General features: G+C 43.2%; 1 protein-coding gene across 2 annotated transcripts in view; it reads left to right on the forward strand.

Moving 5' to 3' along the window:
* zfyve26 (zinc finger, FYVE domain containing 26) overlaps window positions 1-14836 on the forward strand; it is a 39448-nt gene extending 24612 nt beyond the window's left edge. For both annotated transcript variants that reach the window (XM_047344965.1, XM_047344966.1), the window contains exons 30-43: window positions 211-239; window positions 2020-2156; window positions 2733-2953; window positions 5850-5997; window positions 6120-6329; window positions 7450-7665; window positions 7788-7985; window positions 9490-9570; window positions 9652-9779; window positions 9872-10046; window positions 11647-11706; window positions 11818-12000; window positions 12088-12138; window positions 12363-14836. In XM_047344965.1, the coding sequence (XP_047200921.1) occupies window positions 211-239; window positions 2020-2156; window positions 2733-2953; window positions 5850-5997; window positions 6120-6329; window positions 7450-7665; window positions 7788-7985; window positions 9490-9570; window positions 9652-9779; window positions 9872-10046; window positions 11647-11706; window positions 11818-12000; window positions 12088-12138; window positions 12363-12572 (2047 nt within the window). In that variant the 3' untranslated portion in view covers window positions 12573-14836. The remainder of the gene's footprint in view (window positions 1-210; window positions 240-2019; window positions 2157-2732; window positions 2954-5849; window positions 5998-6119; window positions 6330-7449; window positions 7666-7787; window positions 7986-9489; window positions 9571-9651; window positions 9780-9871; window positions 10047-11646; window positions 11707-11817; window positions 12001-12087; window positions 12139-12362) is intronic.
* Window positions 14837-19524: the final 4688 nt, after the last annotated feature.

Below are 19524 nucleotides of genomic sequence, written 5' to 3' on the forward strand. Positions count from 1 at the left end.
ATCTAGACAGCAACAGAAAAAAATCAACATTTTATTTATTTATTTAACACTTTAAATGCAACGTGAATAGTGAAGTTCAAACATTCAACAGATAAGCCACAAAAGCTTCCTAAGAGAATAAGAGTAACATCAAGATCAAGTACAGATCAATTTAAAGTCATTCAATTTTCAAATGTACTTTTTTTTGTTTTCTTTTTTTTTTGTTTGCAGTTCTGATGATGAGTCTGAGTCTGCTGAAAGTAAGTTAACCCTCTGTGCTATTTTGTATATACATACAGTACAGACCAAAAGTTTGGACACACCTTCTCATTCAAAGATTTTTCTTTATTTTCATGACTATGAATATTGTAGCTTCACACTGAAGGCATCAAAACTATGAATTAACACATGTGGAATTATATACTGAACATAAAAGTGTGAAACAACTGAAAATATGTCTTATATTCTAGGTTCTTCAAAGTAACCACCTTTTGCTTTGATTACTGCTCCACACACTCTTGGCATTCTGTTGATGAGCTTCAAGAGGTAGTCACCTGAAATGGTTTTCCAACAGTCTTGAAGGAGTTCCCAGAGATGCTTAGCACTTGTTGGCCCTTTTGCCTTCACTCTGCGGTCCAGCTCACCCCAAACCATCTCGATTGGGTTCAGGTCCGGTGACTGTGGAGGCCAGATCATCTGGCGCAGCACCCCATCACTCTCCTTCTTGGTCAAAGAGACCTTACACAGCCTGGAGGTGTGTTTGGGGTCATTGTCCTGTTGAAAAATAAATGATGGTCCAACTAAACGCAACTCGGATGGAATAGCATACCACTGCAAGATGCTGTGGTAGCCATGCTGGTTCAGTATGCCTTCAGTTTTGAATAAATCCCCAACATTGTCAGCAGCAAAGTACCCCCACACCATCACACCTCCTCCTCCATGCTTCATGGTGGGAACCAGGCATGTAGAGTCCATCCGTTCACCTCTTCTGCGCCGCACAAAGACACGGTGGTTGGAACCAAAGATCTCAAAGTTGGACTCCTCAGACCAAAGCACAGATTTCCACTGGTCTAATGTCCATTCCTTGTGTTCTTTAGCCCAAACAAGTCTCTTATGCTTGTTGCCTGTCCTCAGCAGTGGTTTCCTAGCAGCTATTTCACCATGAAGGCCTGATTCACACAGTCTCCTCTTAACAGTTGTTCTAGAGATGTGTCTGCTGCTAGAACTCTGTGTGGCATTGACCTGTTCTTTAATCTGAGCTGCTGTTAATCTGCGATTTCTGAGGCTGGTGACTCGGATGAACTTATCGCCCACAGCAGAGGTGACTCTTGGTCTTCCTTTCCTGGGGCGGTCCTCATGTGAGCCAGTTTCTTTGTGGCGCTTGATGGTTTTTGCAACTGCACTTGGGGACACTTTCAAAGTTTTCCCAATTGTTCAGACTGACCGACCTTCATTTCTTAAAGTAATGAAAGAAATGATTTGCCACTCGTTTTTCTTTACTTAGCTTCTTTTTTCTTGCCATAATACAAATTCTAACAGTCTATTCAGTAGGACTATCAGCTGTGTACTGTATCCACCTCCTGCACAACACAACTGATGGTCCCAACTCCATTTATAAGGCTTGAAATCCCACTTATTAAACCTGACAAGGCACACCTGTGAAGTGAAAACCATTTCAGGTGACTACCTCTTGAAGCTCATCAACAGAATGCCAAGAGTGTGTGGAGCAGTAATCAAAGCAAAAGGTGGCTACTTTGAAGAACCTAGAATATAAGACATATTTTCAGTTGTTTCACACTTTTTTGTTCAGTATATAATTCCACATGTGTTAATTCATAGTTTTGATGCCTTCAGTGTGAAGCTACAATATTCATAGTCATGAAAATAAAGAAAACTCTTTGAATGAGAAGGTGTGTCTGTACTGTATATCATTGTTTATTGAATAACCCTCTCTGTGCTTTGTTGTTATATCACTCTGTGACAGCTCACTTGTAGGCATTCGTTTGATGAGTAGCTCTCTGCTTCTGTGTCTTCGTTCAGTTATTGGAAGCCCTGTCGTCTCTCAAGACGCTCTGGATGGGATGTTGCATCTGCCCGAAGTCGTCCATCGACAGTTCCGTCTGAGCACAAACCCTGCTGAGAACCAACTGCTGCGGAACGAGTTCTATTACGAACAGGTTTAAATTTGCACACCTGACTTTACTTAGTTTGGTCACAGCAAACACGAACAGCCATTTTCAGGTGATAGATTGAACAGTGCTCCATGAGATGTTGAAAGCTTGGGATATTGTTTTATAACCTAACCCTGCCTTAAACGTCTCTACAACATTATGGTTGTTCCTTTTCTGGTGTGTACCTTGGTCTTCATGGTGCTCTCTTTGCACTACAAGCAGTTGGTTGCATTCAATTTTATTTTGGCATGTCAGAGTAAACGGGGCTGAAAAAAGTGGATGCCACACTTTTCTGATTTCTATTTGTAAAGAAATTAGTTTTCCCAACAAAATATGTTAAGGTTGTAGTTGTAACATGATGAACAAAAATGCTTAAAAGGTTTAAATTCTCTATGCAACTTAACTTTGAACTTTTCTTTCTAAGTTTAATTGCATACCCACATTGAACTTGATAAACCGTTTTGTTTGGGACAAAATCACTTAAAGGATATACATTTGTCAAGCAGTGAATCAGAACTTTTTCAGTGTCAGATAACTATTCAGTATGTTAAAATTCAAGATCTGCTTTGCCAACACCTCTAGGCTCCCAGTGCACACCTCTGCGTGGCCATTTTGTCTCTGCACAGCGACCAAGCTGTCTGCGGTCACCAACTCATCGACCACTGCCGCTCTCTGTCCCGTAAACTGACCAACCCGGAGGTGGACGCCTGCCTCCTCACTGGCATCATGCGCCAGCTACTTTTCAGCGCCAAGCTAATGTTTGTTAAAGTCGGTCAAAGCCAGGATCTCCCTTTATGTGACAGGTAGGACGCAACCTTCGGTCATTGCGATGTGAGACGCTCTACATTTGTTTGAAGTTTGAGAACATCGTAAGGTTACGAGGCAAAACAATAAAGTGTTACCTTTGATGAAAACATTGCATTCATGGGGTTCCTGTGCTTTGGAGGGCCTTTAGATGTCTGTGACTCAGATCTCCTCAGTGTCCGTCCAGGGACCATGGGGCAGGTCTGTGGGTCCTCACACTCGCTATTGCATATTTGTGTGAAGAAACCTTGTATACAGAAGCGCGTCCACACCCATACTCACAGGTGTTAAGCTTCAGGTGTTGACAGATACACAGATGTTTTATATTGGGCTGCACCTCTCACTAAGTAAATTTTACATTCAGAATTACCGTGTACTATTTTGTTAAAAAAACACAACAAAAAAAACAGCTGTAGGTGTATAAGCAAGCAGGGTGTAATCTTGTATTCTCTTCATCCTTCTTTCTCTCCTCCACTCTTTCCTCCTTTTCTTCCCTTTTTCCCCATCTCTCTTTTTTGAGCTTTTTTTTCCCTTTTCATTTCAGTCTCTGTGTCCGTAACAATTGAACTATTCTCAAAGAAGTTTATAATAAAGTTTGTTTTATAAATATCAAGCAGAGCTTTAAAGCATTAGCTGTGATGCTCTGCTTGTGAAAGTAAATTTCTTGGCACTCAGACAACAATTCTGAGCGCTACTCTGCCGGACAGGACACAGTAAAGAAACAAAAAAAAAAACATTGCAATAGGATGTATACATTTTCAATATTAACAAACGTTTTACTATTATAGACTTCATAAACCTGAAGAGGAAAAAATGTCATTAAGTGATTTGAAGTGTCTTAATTAACCAACTTTGGACTATTTACAAAGCTCTAACTCATCACATGAGTCATTGCAAGCAAACTGCAACACTTTGAATCACAGGATGCATGCCGTAAAGCATTTACCTGAACTTTAACCACACCATTTCCCCAGCTTACCTCACTGTATCCTTAAAGGAAGTACAGCGCCGGTCAGAAATGTACACACGCTTATCATGAATATCAATGTAGGGCTTTTAATGATCCAGCAAATTTTATTTGCAGTATTGTTTTTATGGGCACTCAGAATTTCCTCTGTAATAATAGTCTTCTAGTATAAATTAGTATGTTATTAAAATGTTCATTTATTTCAGTAACTCCGTTCACTAAGAAAAACTCATTATCAATTAATTACACACAGACTGATGTTTTCAAGCCTTTTCGTTTTGTTTATTATGATAATTTTCCACTAACAGCTAATGAAAACACACATTTAACATTAGAATATTATATCAGGCCAATAAACATTTTAATACAGAAATGTGGACTTAATAAAAAGTATGTTCTGGCTTTGCTGGTTAATGGATTGTTCTGGAACTTGGTGTTTGTGTGGATTAGAGAAAATTCACAATAAGTTCAAACTTGTGAACAGGATCATTGATTTTGTGACTGAATTTGTATGAAGATTGTAACCTGAATTTTTTTTTAAAAGGCATCATTACAAGGTCAAATTAATGACAACAATGTCAATGACTGTATGTTAAAGCTGCAGTTGGTAATGTTTTGTAAACATTTCTTTTTTTTACATATTTGTTAAAAATATCACTATGTCATGTGTGGTGGGTCGAGCAGGAAAGGACAGTCAGGCATAGGTTAAAGTGCAAAAAAGGGTTTTTTATTTAACCAAGAAAAACAAACTTAAATACATTATACAAAAATCTAGATATTGGGCCTAAAAGAGGTCAGATTGACAAACTGTACTCTAAAAACTGGCAACAAACAACACTAATTCTAACAAAACAGACTTTCTTGATGAAACATAATGGGTAACTTAAATAGTGGCTGATCCGTCTACACAGGAAAAAAAAGGGTCAATCACACAAAAACCTAACTAAAACTAACAGAAGCAAGTCCCATTTCTCCCCCACCGTCCTGAGTTGTAGTATGAACCAATTTGCAGGTGTCCACATTGGTGGCTTGCTCCACCCCTTTCCACCTCTGTGTTCAGCCAGAGGAATGGAGCAGGTGCCACTAAAGTAACTAAAAAGGATTAAAATAAAACGTACGCACATAGCAGGGTAAACTAACAGGCACACCTTTAAAATCCAGTGCTACGTTGTGTAAATAAACCAGTTCTAAAGCAAAACCAGTTCTTTATTAAACTGTAAATTAGGTCCTTTAATTAAAGAAAGCAAAATGTAAGTGTAGTGAAATGTTTAATTCTTTACTGTAGCAGTATGATGTTAGATTGAAATTACCTAACATGTGTGACTGTATCTGTAGCCATCACATCCTGACAGCAGGATATGGGACAGGTAATCTGTAAAAAAAAAATCACGCTCCTCTGGCTCCTTCCAGTGGTCCTACTGCCATTTGCAGAAATACACCGCTGCTTGTCAGAAACAACCAATCGGAGCCAGGAGGAATGTCTTAGCGGTGTCAATCACGCTCATGTACGCGCTGCTCACACCCCTCCCCTGCACGCTCAAGGTTACCGGTGTGCTGCAGCAGTGCTAATTGCGGTGCTAATGATTTGAGGACTAAGTTTGTAGTCAAAGTATGGGCAGGCCATAGTCAATGAAAAGCGTATTGGTGATGTTTCGTCTCTACCAGTGAATGTGCCATAGCTGTTTATCTGTCGTCATCGGTGGCCTTGCTTACTAGCCTATGTGATCACAGCTCCACTGTGGAGGGAGGGCTGTAGCACAGCAGAGAGTGAGGGAGAGGTGCCTGTAAAGTGTGCTTGTTCAAACTTTCAGGCAAAGTCCACCATTTTCTTAGAACTCCCTACTGCAGCTTTAAATCCTGACAATCACTTTGTGTCTTTGAACATTGGTTTTAATGTTTTGCTTCCTCTGTATTCTCCATGTCCATAGTTACATCAGCAAAGTAGACGTGCTGAAGATTTTGGTGTTGGCCAATTACAAATATATTCCCTCTCTGGATGACATCCTGGAGACGACCGCTGTCACACGTCTGCGCAATCAGCTGCTGGAGGCCGAATATTACCAGCTAGCGGTGGAGGTGGGGCTTTTGGGATGATTTCACTTAATTTCTTATTGAATTTTCACTTTAGTGAACACATTTGTGAAAAGTGAACACCTTACCTGGTGATGATGCCTCTGGTTGTTTGGCTGCATTGCTAGGTGTCAACAAAGAGCGGCCTCGACCCTGGGGGCGTGTGGCAGGCGTGGGCTCTGGCATCTCTGAAGGCGGGAAACCTTTCAGGAGCAAGGGAGAAGTTTGCCCGCTGCCTGAAGGCTCCAGTAGACCGAAACCAGCTCAATCTGGGTCCCCCTCTATTGCAGGAGATTGTCAATCACCTTGAGACCACTGTACGGCCCACTTTCACCACGGTGAGAAGTTGTTTTTTTACATTTAAACAAATATAAACTTGAAAAATGTGAATAAATGTAATTTAAAAAATACTATTAAAAATGCTAGTTTTCGTATAAATTATAAATTAATGAAACAAAAGCACATTTAACTATTTACATGCGATCAAATACAGTACTGCGGTCCATCAGTATTTCATTGTTTTCATTAGTGTTATAACTGTAAAGCCTTTAACTCGCTCACAAATAATGCTATCTCCTATCTTTCTTCACTATGTGCAACTGATATTTTGATCCAGTTGGAGTTTCTGCAGGTGAACTTCAATATGCTGCTCTAACATGGAGGTTAAGAAAACTGCTCTAGTGTTCTGACAATGTGCTGGCTAAACCGTGCTAGGCTTTATTTGTGTTTGAGGATAAATGTAGAGTCAGATATGTCAGCCTTCAGTTAACTTAGGTGTTTTCCTCTGTTGAAGATTTATTGGTGAGCAGTTTGCTGAAGCAGTAGGTTGACATTATCATGTTTGCCTTCTGCATTGTTTATAATTGGACATTTCATTGCATTTCCAGTTAACCGTGTGATAACCAAACATACGGAGAGGGTTGTCCTCCACTGCATAAACTGAGCGATTTGCTCTGAACTCTGGGTAGCTTACCAGGAAGAGCAGGTCACATGACACAGATCGACAAGGTGCTGCAGTAATCTCTCTTTTATGATTTTGCAAGCCATGCACATAAATACAGGCTGTGATTTTTAAATTTGGTCATATATGACTGTCCATCTCTGGAAGGGACGCACAGCCAGTAGTGGAGCTTCAACAAACATCAGGAGTTGAGTTTCATCAGGGACTCCAGATACTGATCCTTTAAAAAATGCCTTGATTGGGAGCTAAATTGAATACTTGGAACTGGATCAGGAAATCCAGTGATGTCAGTTTCAGTTTTAGGTAGCCAGTAGTTTCTAGGAGGTGGATGTTCTTGGCCTAGGTTACATAGGGATCTCTAGACTGAAAATAAGACACGATGTGTTGTATCTTCTTTTCTCTCGATATTTTTAAACTGTGATTTGGACCAAAGCTAATAGAACTCCTGTTTTTTGTGTACTTTTTAAACTGCAACCTTTTGTCTCATTCGTCATCAGTCTTACGGTGAAGACATTTTGGCATCGCTTCGAGAGCTGGAAGACGCTCTAAACGAGGTGAGTCCAGCAGAGCGACCAGAGGTACCGACTCAGAACAGCTACCTCCACCAGGAGTGTCTCTATTATTTGACAACATATGGCCCTCACAATGCTGTCATCAGCTTCTATATGCGCCATAACTGTGAAACGGAGGCCCTGACATATCTTTTAAACAAGGTGAGGCCCTACATTTATGGATTGTCTTCAGTTTGTTTCCTTTAATACCCTGATTGCAAAATGAGACATTGATTTATGTGTTCCAACTTTGAGATGTTTGTTTGCACTCTCTGGTGGCTCAGGAGTGTCCTGAGGAGGTGTTTCTAGAAGGGGTGTTGCAGCCCTGTCTGGAACGAGGACATTTAAGCAAGCTGCAGGGCATTATGGTAAAACTGGACCCCAGCCTTGACTCGTGCAGCCGCTACCTGATGGCTTCGTGCCAGTTCCTGCAGCGGAAGGGATACTATCACTGTTTGTACCAGCTGCAGAACTTTATGACGGTAGGATCTGGTTTTCTCTCTGAATATTTGGGCAAAGACTTTACAGTGGGCATGTTTATGACTTCATCTCTCAGTACTTTATCAGAATCATTTTTTGTAGCCTGAGGAGGTAAATCTATTCAGTATTTTATTAGAAGATATTGTGTTGTAGGCAAAAGCTTTACTGCAGGGTATTATTGTTTAGTGTTACCTTTTCAGGTTTCAAACCGCAGCATTTGATGTACCCCCCCCCCACAGGTTTGTTTTAATAAGTCGCGGGGTTTGGGCTGGCCACTACTTAATGTTTATCTTGTTGCTCTGGAACCAAGATGCTGATTGCTTAATGATGTCTTTGGGGTTGTTGTCTGGTTGGCATGACAGTCTCAGGGCCATTTTCTCTCTAAAGTATTTTGATGTCTTCGAGCCTGAACTAAACGGCTCATAATGCCTGAACCACTATGCTTCAGTGCACTATGGCTTGAATTCAGTGTTCAGGAGTTGAACCAAACATTGTCTCCTGTCCCTGGACCCAAAAAGAACAATGCTGCCTACATCAGTCTGTAAACATTTTTCTCTTTAGGCCAGTCAGTGTGTTCTTTGACAAATTGTAGCCTCTTCAGCGCATGTCTTTTTCCCACAGTGGGACTTTGTGTGGACTTCTTACTGATATCTTCACTTTGTCTAGGTGTCTTTTAATTATTAGTCTACTCACAGGTGAAAATAACCTTTTTGATCACCCTGGAGATGGCATTTTGGCAATTTTTTGATGGATTTACAGAATTTGAGATAGTATCAGCTGAACAGCCTATTGTTTTCTGTGCTAGTTTATGTTTCCTCCTCTCCAGTCCATCTTTTTAATCAAAAAACACTGTCTTACAATGTTTGGAATGACATGGACCATATAAAAATGAAGAATTTTTCAATATTGATATTTAAAATATATATTTAAAGTATACATTTTAAATATATATTTAAATTATAACGTTTAAATATATATTTACATATATTTAAAATATAAATTTATATACTTAACTCTGACTGTTAAGTATTAATCAGAGAGACAGCCTGGAGAAAAAATCTGTCTCAGCTGGTTTTTGTAAATCTGTAGCGCTGACTTGAAGGTAAAAGTCTGAACAGTTTGTGTCCAGGATGTGTGGGGTCTGCAGAGATGTTAGCTGCTCGTTTCCAGACACTAGACCTGTACAAGTCCTGATTGCACTTATTTGCAAACAGGAAGGAGCCAAGCTTCACAACTCTACACTATCTTGCAGTTGTCACAAGACAAAGTCTAGTTGAAGGGATATGAATGCCCTGCAACATAATGAGCCTATGTATTCTAATGTGAACTACAATCTTCATTAGTTTAGTAGGATTTGCTCCTTTCTGATCATTCTTCAGGATGCAGGGTATTTTGGTAATAACTTTACTTTTTTAACTGCAATCTAGTTCCACGATGTAAACTGTGACAAACACATTTAGATTCTACGGTTGTTAGCTTTGATTTTAAAGTAATTTCTTTTCACAGGACCACATCCGCGCTGCCATGACCTGCATTCGATTCTTCACACACGGAGCCACCTCATACGTACAGCTGGGAGAGCAGCAGGTATTTCTGGCTTCTTTCATTTTCAGCTGACACATTTTTTAAGGCAAACCCGTCGATGATTCTTAAGTGGGCTTTGTACAGCGCTGGCTGGCCAGAGCCAAAGAACACCTGAAGACGTACCTGCAGGAGCAGCAAGGTCGAGGAGCAGGGAGGAGGAAACCATCTGTCAACTCTTTTAGAAAGACAATGTCATCCAGCGATGTGTCCAGGTTATTTAATGTGTTTTGTAGCCCTATTACATTTCTCCTTTGGACGTTTTGAACTATGTTTTGAAATAGAGATATTTGTTGGACTTTTGTAGGCACATGAATACAATCGAAATCCAGCTGGAAGTGACTCGTTTCCTGCATCGCTGTGAGACGGCGACGTCCTCCAGTACCCCACAGGCCAGCAAGCCTATCTCCAAGTCGTTTGGATCTAGTTCACCACCAACGCTGTTTGGTGGAAGCCCTGTGAAGATTGAGGTCGCCTGCAAGGTGAAACTGGATGTGATTGACACATCTTCTTAGCTTAATAATCCTTATTCTAATCAAAAGAAATGGGTTTATTAAAACCTAATGGAACAGTCAAATGTGGGAAGTTTCTTGTACTAAATACAATGCCTTGCAAAAGTATTCACACCTGTTGACCTTTTGCCAATTTTCATCATGTCTCTCCAACAAACTTTTTGTGTTTTATTGGGATTTTATGTGATAGACCAATTGTGGCCAGCCGCTCTGAGTCTATACTTTTCAGAACCACGTATTGCTGCAATTAAAGCTGCAAGCTTTTTGAGGTATGTCTCTACCGGCTTTGCACATCTAGAGACAAAACCGCTCAGGAGTGTCCATAAACAACAATTTTCAAGTGTTCCTACTCAGCTTGGTTGAAGTGTATACATGACTAGACCATTTTAATTGGACATTCATTCCGTTGTAGCTTTGATGGTATCGTTAGTGTCATTGTCCTGCTGGTAGATGAATCTCCACCCCATTCGGGGCAACCTCCAATGGATTTTCTCCCAGGATTGTCCCTGTAGCTCCTTCCATCTTCCTATCAACACTGACAAGCATCTCTGTCTTGCTGACAAAAAGCATCACCACAGCAAGATTCTGCCACCACCTTGTTTTATTGTGGGGAGGGTGGATCCAGGGTAGTGTGCAATGTTACATTTCTGCTACATACAGCATTTTGCACATCAGCCAAATTTCCATTTTGGGTCTCATCTGACAAGAAAGCACCTTCCACGTGTTTTCTGGATCCTCAACATCAGTGTTTCTTAACCTTGGTCCTCTTGGACCACAGTCTTTCTTGTTTTAGATGTGTCTCTGCTCCAGTACACCTGATTAAAATGATTGCATTACTTCCTCAGCATCCCCTCAAGTGCTGCAGAAGCTTGTTAATCACCTATTCATTTAAGTCAGGTGTGTGGCAGCAGGGAAACACCTAAAACATACAGGTGAGGACCAGTTTGAAGAAACCCTGCTCTACATGGCATATGGCAAACAGGGCTTATGGATTTCTTTCAACTAGAACTTGTTTCTTCCTAGTTGTCCCACCATAACTGGTGCTCTCTGGTTCAGACTTACTATGGGTCGCTTCTCTGATTAATGCTCTCGTTGCCTGGTCCGTTTCGGTTGAGAACAATACTTCACTAGATGTTTAAACCTGAGGATATTGTTCTGTAAATATAACTTCTCCACAACTTCATCCCTGTCCTGTCTGCTGTGTTCCTTGTGAAGCTGTTTGCTCATTAACGCTCTCTAACACACCTCTGAGGCCTTCAAAGAACAGGAGCTGTTTACTAGTTTTGTGATTTCTAAAGGCAACTAACAGCGCTGCATTTTTTTAGGAGTATCAGACTAAAAAGAGACCTGATACAAATGCACATAATTATTTATCTTTTATTTTAAAAAGAAATTGAAAACAATGTGTCCCTTTCCTTCTACATAACAATTATGGGCTACTTTGTTTTGATCTATTACATAAAATTCCCAAAACATACATTGAAAAAATTTGAAAAGATGTATGGTGTACTACTTTTACACTAAATGTTCAAGCAAAAAATAACTTGTTTTTTTTTTACTTGTGTTGCAGGTGATGCTTGGGGGAAAAAACATAGAGGAAGGGTTTGGCATTGCTTACAGAGTCATACAAGTATGTTTATATAGGAGCTGAGTTAGTAGCTTCATTTTCATCATGTTTTCCATTACATTTAGTTTCATTTTATTCAATTTTCAGTCCTTTCTTTCTCTTCCTTTTTTGTAGGACTTTCAGCTGGAGGCCCAGGCTGTCTACATCCGGGCTGGCCACCGACTTGTCCGACAGAGGCAGTATGGAGCTGTGAAGCAGCTCCTCAAATGCGTGGGCGAGTCAGGCACCGCCACCAAGAACGACTGCGATGCCCTCATCCTCAGCTGTCTCTCTGTTGCAGATAAGGGACCTTCTGATGTAAGCAGCAAAAATTAAAGCTGCAGGACAAACTGACATGTTGTGCTTCTGGACTCACTGATTGTTGTTATCTTTGTTTTGGTTTAGGCCAAGGAACTGGAAAGCCTCATTATGGAGATAAAGAGCATAGAAACAAAGGTAGACTGATAGTGGCCGCGCCATGTTTTATCCTTACCATTCTGCTCTTTTTGCATGAGGCAATCATTCATACATTTCAAGTTAAAATAAATGAAGAAAAGCTGTTAAATTTTAATGATATGCTTCTTAAAGCAAATCCTGTTTTTGCATCAGAAAGCCAGGCCTTCAGACATTTTTGAAACATATTTATTGTTCCAATTCTTATTGTTAACTTTTGTCTGCAGATCAAAGCCTACCTGGCGTGCGGTAAACTGAGGCCAGCGTACCTGCTGGCAGTAAAGCTGGACCCCAGCCGGGCGGGCCCGTTGGTCCAGGACGTCCTACAAGCAGCTGAAGGCGCACATGACTCTGTGATGCAGAACATCTGTTGCCAGTGGCTCTCTGAACACAACAAAACCCCTATGCAGCGTCAGAGCCGACCCACCCCAAGGTAAAGGCACAGCCCTAGTAGCAAAGGAAAAGTGACTGGACTTGAAGAAAAAGGAGCCGCACAAGACGTTTGAGCATGAATTTTCATATTATTGGACACACAAATGATTTGCACATTATGTATTTGAAACACAGCAACCGTCTCTCCCCCCCACCCCCCATCATCTGCTTATTTAAATCTCCTAAAACTCCTAATAGTGCAGCAGTTTTGTCCTAAAACAGTTCTCCACCGGCACCTTGTCTGCTGGCCTGGCACCACTTAAGGGAAATTCATCTGACTTCAGCTTCCTGTAGAACCACAAACAAAATGCTTAGATTTACTGTAGCAAATAAGTACTTTCATTTGAAAAACTATGGTTCCCCTGCAAATGAAGAGAACACATCTGTGCATCATGTTGACATTATGCAGTAATTATGCACTAATTGTACTTTCTAATACGAACATAAATGATTGTTGTTGGATTTACTAACATTTTACACAAAATCGTAGTATCTTTTTCTCACATGTGAAACAAAAATAATCAAATTTTACAGCTCAAAAAGTGTGCTAGTGAGTTAGCAGGAAAATTAGAAAGACTCCAGGTTTGACAGATCTCGAGTGTGCTGACAGTAGACCTTTGTGTCACTCAAGTAGCGCCCCTTCCCTTACAAAATCTGTGAATCACCACTGTGCTTTATGCTGATTCTGGAAAGACGGCATCACTTCAGATCAGTACAATACCTAAAAAGGGAGGAATGAAGATCACTATGATGGTGAACACACCCTGTCTTGTGTTGGTGTGTTTGTTTCCTACCTCAGCCTAAAGGGGAAAAAAAAAAAACTTTCAAAAACTGACTTGAGGTCCTTTGATAAATGTAACTTGTATTTTCCTGTTTTGTGTCTTTAATGTCTCTGTGTGTTTAGTTTTTCCCACTTATAATCTAATGTTCTTGGTCAAAATGTTACCTAACAGCAGGCATTGCTTTTTGTTAGTTTTTTGCTGTTGTGATCCCAGTGTTTTAGTTTACCTGTACAGAACATGTGGAAGCCAGTTTTCAGTGACTGTTCCTTTTTAAAAGGATAGTGCAGGATTTTTCAAGCGAGATTTTGTGAAAAGGTTATAAGGGGGTAATATCTTACCTGCAGCAGATCACTTTTGTCGTCTAGATTAGCTGGACGTGGAGGTTAAAGCTAACAGCTAACCTGAGGGGAAAGCATCAACGCAGACTTCTACCATCTTAAAACTACTCCCATGTCAAAAACCTCGTAATGGTTATTTGAACAATGATTTATGGACCTTTAAACTGTTGTCAAATTTGTATTTAGTAGTTTACACAGTATGTGGAGGAAGGAAGCCAACTTCCATTTCTAGTAAAAATAATAATATGCTTCACTTTAAATAACCACCCAATGCAAATGGGTTTATAAAATAATGCTTCTTTAAAGGGATAGTTTACATCTTGTAAGGTGATGCTATATAAAGTTTTCAGTAATGGTTACCTTAATTGCAGTAGACAGATGTCGCATTCCAGTGAGTTTGTAGAAAACATTATAAATCATTATAAAGAGTTATTAACTGCAGGTAACATTTTAATGGTTTATAATCTTTTAACAGAACCTCGCCTTAAAAATCTCAAACTATCCTTTTTAAAAGGAGATGTAAGATAATTTATCTTAAAAAAAAAAGTAATAAAATTTCAGGGCATTCAGACGATGCCATGTTTTTATTGAACATTCAAATGTTAATTGAGATGCAGGAAGGGATCAACTTTGTTTATAAGATCAGAAACTTTGTTGCTTGGTTTAAGTCATGGTGTTTTCTTTGTCCTTATGGCCAACATGGTCAGTGTTTCAAATATCATTGTAACATTATGAATTAAAAAAAACACACAGATAAAGTCACAAAACCTTTAATTTAGTATTTCTGAAGCTGCCTTTCCAAGTATGACTTTCAGAGTTACATTAGTCACATGTTTAAGGTGGTCAGATGGTTGTTGTCTCTTTGCCTTGTCTCTCTGCTGTATTAACCAGGTGACAGCGACAGATCTTCCTGTAGTACAGAGTAATTATTGATGATCTAATTAAAACATTTTAGAGCTAAAATGCACTCCAACCCTACTTAACTTTAACTGCTGTGTCCAATCACTGCCGCACTTTATACTCAAACAAATCTTTAGGGAAAAATTGTGAGATATGTAATGCAGTTGCTGCTTTAAAAATGCAGGGACTAATGATTTTGTAATTTGCTGTTTGTCAATTGTGAAATAAAATAAAGTTCAATTTAATTTGTATGTTCTCCAGTCATTAAATGCATCAGTTAATGTAGGCTGTGTGGATGCAACATCAGGTCAGTGCTGTTCCTAGGCAGACTGGGCATTTGGGTGATACCCTGGGATGGTGGTGGCTCTGGCATGAAGGTACTGGTGGTGAGGAGGGGCTGCAGCAGCTGACGGCACTGAGCGTGTGTGGGCCATGGACAGCTGTGCCCGCTCGGCCTTCTGTCACTGCTGGCTGGTGTGGGCGGGTTCCTGCCTTGGCGCCTGCTCTGCTCCGGGTGCATGGTGTCTCCCTGATGGGCCCGGCGGGTGATTTGGAAGTCGTGGTGGCTCGGTCTTGGTGGGCCGAGAGTGTGGGTGCACAGGTGGGGTAGAATAGGGTCTGGGGTTGGGATTATACCCAGCTGAACATTGGGTTTTGGAGGCTGGGTGCACCTGCTGGAACCTAACCTGTAGGCCCCAGCAGACTGCTCCCATCCTGTAGGAGCTCCTTCTGGTGTCTTTGGAGACTTCTGAGAGGATGGGCCGGACATGGCAGGGTCCTGTTTGTTCCTGCCCATTGGCCCATTCTTGTTTGGCAGGGACTGGCCCTGACTGTTTGGTGCTGGGTAGTCTTGGTGCAGACACTAGGCTGTTGGGTGGGACTGGGTTTGGTCTGTGCGGTGCTGGGCGGGGGCGTTACTGGGGAGGGGTTGGTGGTTAAGTGCTTTATGTCTACCCCTGTACTTTCTGGGCCCGGGGGCTGCTGCTGCTCCTGTGCTAAAGGGTATGGCATATGGCTGTTCTGAGGTGGTGCCTTGTGTCTGACTGCCTCGGGCTGCTGCCTTCCGGAGCCATGTCCACCTGCCCTTTGCTACTGCTGTTGAGTGTTGCAAGCTTACTATGGAATTAGTTTTGTGCCTAAACGATTGCAAAAAACTCTTAGATGATCAAACAAAAAATAAGGATTTGAGAAAAAATATCATTTCAGCAGGCGCTTTCAGCGACTACCGGATGTTAACAACCATCCTGATTTTATTGTGGAAATTACGTCACATCCCTACGTGCACATAGCCCATTGCAAAGCTGGCAGCGAGAGCAAAACTGATCAGCCAGAATGAAACAGAGGAAAATGATAACAAAAATACATTCAGTCTAACAAAGACTTTACAGTATTGCTTTAAGAGATTGATCACAGATAGCATGTTTTACTTTTGAAATGACTTTTGAAATGATATTTTTTCTCAAATTCTTATTTTTTGTTTGATCATCTAAGAGTTTTTTGCAATCTTTTAGGCACAAAACTAATTCCATAGCTTTCTACTATTCAAACCATTGTAACCACTTTGCACCTCCTGGAGACAAATTCATACACCACAAACACACTTACTTCTACACCTACATGTGCACCCACACACATACCCTCATATACAAATAATCTAAATGGTTGAGGGTCATACAAACACAAGTACTATTTCATCCCTACAGACCGCCAGAATGCGGTGCTTAAAACACTGAGTGTTCCCTTCGCCCATGCGCAGTTCGAGTAATCATACCAACGGAGTCACACCGGATGACCACAGAGGTTATATATGCCTACGTCATCCGAGGCTCTGTTCCTTATTTCTTCTCACGTGCTGTTCGCATGAGCTTTGCTTCCCCCGTTGCCTGGACGCCCTGTCGCTTGCTGGCTGGAGTTGCGGTATTTTCGCCATTCTAGGGCTGCAACGGGTTGATCTTAGTGAAGGATTTCTGCAGGTAAGTTCGCTGTTTGTTGGTGACGGCAGCGTTCGCGCCCCCTCTCCCAGTGTGCTTAACTGCGTGGTCCGTTTCGGCTCACGGCGTTAAGCCTTCCTTAGAATTGTTTGATTTTTATACCTGGTGAGAGCAGTGGTGTTCTCTCTCAGTGTAACCGACTGTGTGGCCTGTTCGGCTTACCACCATAAGCTGCTTTTAGCTTTGTTTTTTATACCTGGTGACGGCAGCGGTGTTCGCCCCCTCTCCCAATGTAACCGACAGTGCGGTGTCGGCTTTTCCTTAGCCTGGCCTCTTTTCGTTTGCCTGCTCTGCTATAATTGGTGACGGCAGCGTTAGCACCCCCTTTCCCGATTTTAGCGTATTTATTTTCCCATCGGAATTGGGGTGAGCCTTGTTTTCAATCTTGGACATGGATGGCTCCCATGGATTGTGGGGCTATGCTTCAGGCAGACGATGGCCATGACCTGTGCCCTAGCTGGCTTGGACATGATCACCTAGTGGAGCCGCTGTCTGAGAACCCCTGCATGAATTGTAGTTTCATGTCCCGTGCGTTGAGGGTGGCTCGGCTGGCCCAGTTGTGCCCTCAGGATGATGTTGACATCCCACCCTCTGGGCAGGTGGCCCCCCTCAGGCATTCAAAGCAGCATGGTGAGACCACAGTATCTGTGCCCCCCCGCATTAGGAGGAAGCCAGCCAAGTCTGACCAGAGCTTGGCCACAAGGGTTGAGCGGTTGTCGACGGAGTTAGCAGAGATGAAGTTGTTGTTGCAAACGTGTCATTCTGATGCCTCACTTCCAACTGCTCGGCTCTCTTCCCCACCCATGCCTGATTTGTCTGTGGAGGATTGATGTTTTGTCTCTTGCCGCTTCGGCCTCTCAATTTAGAAATGAGGAGGAGGCGCAGTCCTCCGAAGCCTCTGAGACTGGCTCATTTTCTTTGCAAAGTGCAGTTGGTGAGCCCAGTGACGGCTCTATGCGGGAGGTCATGTGTATGGCCTTGAGGCAGCTGCAGCTGGAACTCCCGCTAGGAGAGGAATCTGCTTCCGGGAGTGCCTTTTTCCGGCGTGGACGGGCTCCTACTCCCTTTTCTGTCCCTCAGTCAGAGGAGTACCTGAGGGAGTTGCACGCCTGTTGGCGGGACCCAAGAACCTTGTCCCGTTTCTCCACAGACGGCCGAGTGTTGGCTACCATGCACGAGTAAGTCAAGGTAGGCCTGGACCGTAGGCCAGCAGTTGAGCTCAGCCGTGTCATGTCTTTTCTAGTCCAAGCTTGTCGACAGGTCTGGCTGGCGCAGTCTCCTCTGACCGAAGCATGTCGTCGAACTCTCAGTGGTGTCCCAGTCATGCCGGTGGAGTTGTTCGGATCAGCAGCTTTGGAGACGCTGGAGTGAACTGTTCAGGTGCGCCAGACTAGCCAGCAGCTTTCTGGCCTCCGCAGGAGTATGCCCCCTCCTCCTCCTCAGCACTCGAGCTGTCCTTCCGTTAGCCCCAGTGCTCGGCTGCCACCTCGGCATGGTGATAGATCTGGGGGTTTCTATCCCCAAGAGGTGCAGCAGAGACCCGGCAGGGACTTCGTCAGCCAGTCCGCCGCCCAGTTAGACCGACCCCAGGGCTCCCACGGGCAGTGGGGATCGTCGGACATTCTTCCCAGCAGCAGCTCAGTTTCTGGGCTGCTCATACTGTAGATCCGTGGGTGGTTGCCACTTTGACCCATGGTTACAGGCTACAGTTCCAACGGCGGCCTCCCTTTTCACGCCGAGTCAAAATGACTCTTACCGCCAACCCGGTGAAATCCCAAAGACTGGACCAGGAGCTTTCCATCCTCCTGGCCAAGGGTGCAATTGAGGCTGTAGACCTTCTGCAGCAAACCAGGGGCTACTATTCGATGTACTTTGTCGTGCCAAAGAAAACAGGCGGTTTTTGCCCCATTTTAGATCTGAGGGGACTCAATCAGTTCCTGAGGCTGCTTCCCTTCCACATGCTTACGACGTCAGAAGTTTTTCAGGCTGTTGCAAAGGGAGACTGGTTTGCGTCCATAGATCTGACGGACGCCTAGTTTCATGTGCCTATGGCTGCAGAACATCGCCGTTTTCTTAGGTTTGCTTATCGGGGCCGCCATTGGCGATTCAGGGTGCTCCCTTTCGGCCTCTCCCTTTTCCCAAGCGTGTTTACTCGGTGCAAGCCACCGGAGTCAGGATTCTTCCATACCTGGATGACTGGCTCCTTTGCGCCCCCTCTCGGGCAGGTGCCTCTCAAGATACGTGCCACTTTCTTGCTAATGTGTTGCTGTTGGGCCTCAAAGTCAACTTGGCGAAGAGTTGCCTAGTTCTGTCTCAGACGACCACTTTTCTTGGGATAAGGGCTCGTCCATCTGTTCTCAGGGTGGCCGACATACTGGGCAGGCGGTTTCCCTACATCACCTTCCTGCAGCTGCTAGGCAAACTGACTTCAGTCACTTGTGTTGTGCCCTTGGGTTTGCTCCTTCTGCGTCCTTTGCAGAGGTGGCTCAACAGCTTTCGCCTGGACACCAAGCTGCACAGGCATTGCAGGCTCACGGTGACATGGACTTGCCTTTGTGCCCTAGCTCCATGGCGAGACGAGACTTATTTGTCCAAGGGCGTCCCTATGGGGTTAGTGGTGTGTCGCAGGGAGGTGGTCACAACAGATGTCAGCCCCATGGTCCAGGGTCTCTGGCATCAGCGGGAGCGCTCCGAACACAAACGTGCTGGGCCAGGACACGCTAGCTCATCCCTGGCCTCGGGTTCTCCTGTATGCTTTTCCGCCCCTCTCGCTGATTTGGCCTACTCTACGGAGGGTTCTTGGAGAGAGCCACAGGTTGTTGCTGGTGGCCCCGTTATGGCCAGCACAGCCAGTGTTCCCGCTGCTTCAGAGTCTGTGTCACGGCACCCCATGGTGTCTTCCAACCAGGAGTGATCTGCTGTCTCAGTTGGGGGGACGGATATGGC

Source organism: Girardinichthys multiradiatus, chromosome 19 (assembly GCF_021462225.1).
Source record: "Girardinichthys multiradiatus isolate DD_20200921_A chromosome 19, DD_fGirMul_XY1, whole genome shotgun sequence".
Classification (NCBI taxonomy): domain Eukaryota; kingdom Metazoa; phylum Chordata; class Actinopteri; order Cyprinodontiformes; family Goodeidae; genus Girardinichthys; species Girardinichthys multiradiatus.